We start from the raw sequence: 4,226 nt of genomic DNA on the forward strand, positions 1-4,226 counted from the left end.
GGAACAAGTAACCCTGGAAGGAACAGTGTATCCTAGATTAAAGAAAACTTTTTAAAGGCAATTTTGAGAATATATAGGGACTAAAAGAAAAATAAGAACTTTGTAAATAATGGATTATGTTTCTCTTAAGCAGAGCATTAAATTTCAGGTTGGATGGAAGTCAATAACAATGTTATATTTCAAAATAACTTAAGAAAATAAACTTCAAATGCATCATCACAAAAAATATTAAGAAGCTGATAGGTTTATTGACTCGATTTAGTCATTTCACATTGCATACAATTAATCTAAAATGATGTCTTAATCCATAAATGTAATAGTTATGATTTATCAGAACACAATATTAATTTAATAAAATAAAAAGATAAAGTCAATAATGTTTAATATTTGACATGAGATAGATGTTCATTTACTATATTATATTTAATGAACACCTACCAAGTACTACTTTAGTTTCTAGGGTTTTGACAATGAATTAAGTAGGCAAAAAGCATTTTGTAAAACTAATCTTGGATATTTGTCTTTTCCCATGAATATTACTCCTACTCTCTTGGAAGTAAGTGGGATTGTTTTGCTTTTAAAGATATAAAGGATCTTGCATTTGATGAAAATAAAACAAAACTCACATTAACAGCAGTTATGGAGGATGAAAAGCATCATGCAACCAAGCTTTATGGGCTTCATTCTGAAAGTACTTACCATATTGAAACCCCAAAACAACCTATGGTAGAATTTCTTAATACTTTCAGTATTCTTTCTATGCACACATGTACATTTATGTATTTTTCTGCTTTTACCTCTTCTAATGGTCTGTCATTTAAAAATATGAGTTTTCAAATGCATGCAAATTTAGATTTTTAACAGTTAAGTAATATTAAAGTTCAGTGAAAATATAGACTATCTGACATTAGATGAGAAGAGGCTTCCTACTCACAGATGAAAAGACACATAATTATATATCTGATTAGGCTTCTTAAGAATCAAAACAGCTGGGTGTGGTAGCACATGCTTGTAATCCCGGTATTTGGGAGACTGAGATAGGAGGATTGCCCATGGGAATACAGCCTAAACAACATAGAAAGACTCTCAGCAAACAAACAAAAAATAATGAAAATGGCTAGGGGTATATCTTGGAGGTAGAATGTCCCTGGGTTCAATACCTAGTACAACACACATATACACACACAAACACACACACACACATACACATAAATACACATACACAACATGCACACACGCCCACACACATGAATCCCATAAAACTTAAGTGGTAAATGTAAATCAATGAAACAACAATATCAAACCAATATATATATATATATATATATATATATATATATATATATATATATATATACATATATAATTTAGACAACGACTAACCTTATAAGAGGCTTTTATCAATAAATAATAAGAAAAAATATAGCTAGGCATAGTCACATATACCTGTAATCTCAGTACTTGGGAGGCTGAGACAGGAGAATCTCAGGTTTGACACCAATAGTAACTTAGGAAGACAGTGTTTCAAAATAAAAAAAATAAAAAGGGCTGGTGTAGCTCAGAGGTAGAATGCCCCTGGGTTCAATCTTCAGTACTACAACAAATAAAGAAAAGAAGAAGAAAAAATATATAATCTTATACATAGAAATAAATAATATGAAGAAAAATTTGAAATATCTGCATAGCCATCTATATGAAATTAATATTTCTTTGATAATAATCAAAGATGAGTAATTACATAATAAAGTACCTCTGCTCACCATTTCAATTGCTGAAAGTTGTTGGTAAATTATATTAAATCCAAGCATGGTGGCACACAACTGTAATCTCAGTGCTTAGGAGGCTGAGATAGGACGATTGCAGGTTCAAGTCAAGCCCCAACAATTTAGTGAGGCCGTCTGCAACTTAGTGAGACCCTGCTTCAAAATAAAAATGTAAGGTAGGAGTGTAGTTCAGAAATAGAGTTCCCCTGAATTCAATCCCCAGTACCAAAAAAAGGAAAAGATTATATTCAATACTATTGATCTTTGAGAAAACAGCATTCTGTAATACCCTCTCGGGGTGGGGTGGGAGTGTGAATATGGCACAGAATTTAACAGTAGACAGTAAGGTTTGACTTGGTCGTTTCCTTTATAAAAGAAAAGGGAAAATTGGCTCAGGATGCTGAGAAAGAGGATCTCATCTATAAACAAAAACAAATTCAAACAGAAAAGTGAAGAAACTCAGAGTGGAGGATGGTAAGTAAACAGACTCATTGGAACCTCGCTGTTGTCAGGGGCGGGGCCAAGGGACAGGAGGGGCGGGACATATGATGAAGAATACAGTACTACCTCTATGACGTTTGAGGCAGTGCCAAAAGGTACCAGTTAGTCTAGCACCCAGGCAGAGATGGCAGGATGCAGAAAAACCATGGCAGAGAAGCCTCTATAAGGGTCTCTTTTAGAGGCTTTGGGAGCTTTTTATCAATGGGGCTCTTAAGCAGTCGAATCTTCCGAGGTAGGGAACCAGTCACAGGAGATCTGGTGCAGCCAGAAACCACAGCGGGGCCCAGTAATATATCCAGCAGTCGCAAGCGCAAAAGGAGCAGCAAATGCAGCTTGAGTCCAAAATCTGACAGCGAGAAGTCTCAAGATCAGGAAGAGAATCCACAGGAAGTCCTCAGCACCAGCTACAGAAAAAAAGTTAAGATTTCATCCAAGTATGCTTATCAATATTTATTTTTGAATGGGAAAAACAGTGACATTAAAATTCGTGCTCTGGGGGAAATATGGTGTTTACACAAAGTATTTTTATGTCAGTCAGGTTACTTTGCTAATATGTTCAAAGGTTCGCAGAAAGAAATGCATGATGATATTATTGAATTGGAAGTTCATGACAAGAATATAGATGTCCAATCCTTGCACTTTGTACTAGGTTCCTTGTATAGGGATGAGTATGTTTTAATAGAGCCCCTACAAGTTCTAGGTGTTTTGGCAACTGCATGCCTGCTTCAGATAGAGGACTTAATTCAGCAATGTAAGGAGACCATGAAAGAAACGATTAATGTGAAAACTGTATGTGGTTATTATGTAGCATCTGAAACCCATGGATTAGATTCTACAAAGGCAGTGTGCTTTGAATGGCTTCTTAACAATCTGATGACACACCCTAATGTGGAGCTTTACAAAGAGATAGATATAAAACTCATGAATTTGCTCATTTCGTCTTCTAATTTACTAGTAATGCAAAAAGAAATGGATATATATACCACACTTAAAGAGTGGATGTTCCTTCGCCTTAACCAAGCTTGGAAAGGTTCAATGAAACAGCTTTTAGTTGATGCGAACAACTGGTTTTCCAAACACAGGAAATGTGGTGGTAACACCACTTTTCTTGAAACAGAAGTAGGAATAATATTTGAACCAGTGTTTAAAAAACTGAGACTTCAGCATATCATCTGTGACCTGGCATCCACAAGAGTAATTGAACAAGATTGTCTAATACCTTCAGAATGGTTATCATCTGTTTACAAACAACAATGGCTTACCTTGCTCAAAGCAGAACAATGTAGGGAAATCGGGCCTCAACACATCAATGAAATAGAACTAGAAGGGTACAGCATGAGGTGTGGCAAAAGGATTATCAAAGATGGTAAATATTCCTGGAAGTGGTCAGGTTACAACTTTGGTTTTCCCTTACATGTCATTTTTACCAGTCATTATATAATTTTCAAGCAAAATCTTTTTAATCAACTATGTGAAGGCTCTGATTGTTCACAACATCTACGAAATATTGCATTCAAACTAACTTTGGTATATTTTGAAGCTAGTGGAAAACTAAATTTCAGAAAAACAACAGGTTATAAAATCCTTACCTTTGAAAAGGATGAAGAACAAGTGGTAATGAAGTTGGATAGCATAGTTCTGAAATTCCCATTATATATATTCTGCAACTTCTTGTTCGTGTCATTAAAACATATAGGAAACTGATAATCCATCAATATTAAGATGATTAATAACAAAAGTAAAATATTCTTAAGAATACAGTAACATCAGAAATGACTACTGTTCATCTTTATTTCTATGCAATTATGAAGAAAATTTTTAATTCCAAAAAATTATATATCAAATAAAATGATGGCATCCTTTGTTTTTCATGCATTATCAACAACCAAACTCCAAATGGAAATAAGAGATGAAGTTTGCAAGGAACCTCAACTAATTTGGCTGGTTAGATAAATGTGACCC

General features: G+C 34.4%; 1 protein-coding gene across 1 annotated transcript; it reads left to right on the plus strand.

The window, feature by feature from the left end:
• Positions 1-2,465: 2,465 nt before the first annotated feature.
• On the plus strand, positions 2,466-3,968 carry LOC308279245 (germ cell-less protein-like 2; the record flags this gene model as incomplete). Its single annotated transcript, XM_080719259.1, has 1 exon — positions 2,466-3,968. One exon carries the CDS (start codon positions 2,466-2,468, stop codon positions 3,966-3,968), a length of 1,503 nt encoding a protein of 500 aa, XP_080575385.1.
• Positions 3,969-4,226: the final 258 nt, after the last annotated feature.

The sequence above is a fragment of the Muscardinus avellanarius genome (assembly GCF_963383645.1).
Source record: "Muscardinus avellanarius genome assembly, chromosome: X".
Lineage (NCBI taxonomy): Eukaryota > Metazoa > Chordata > Mammalia > Rodentia > Gliridae > Muscardinus > Muscardinus avellanarius.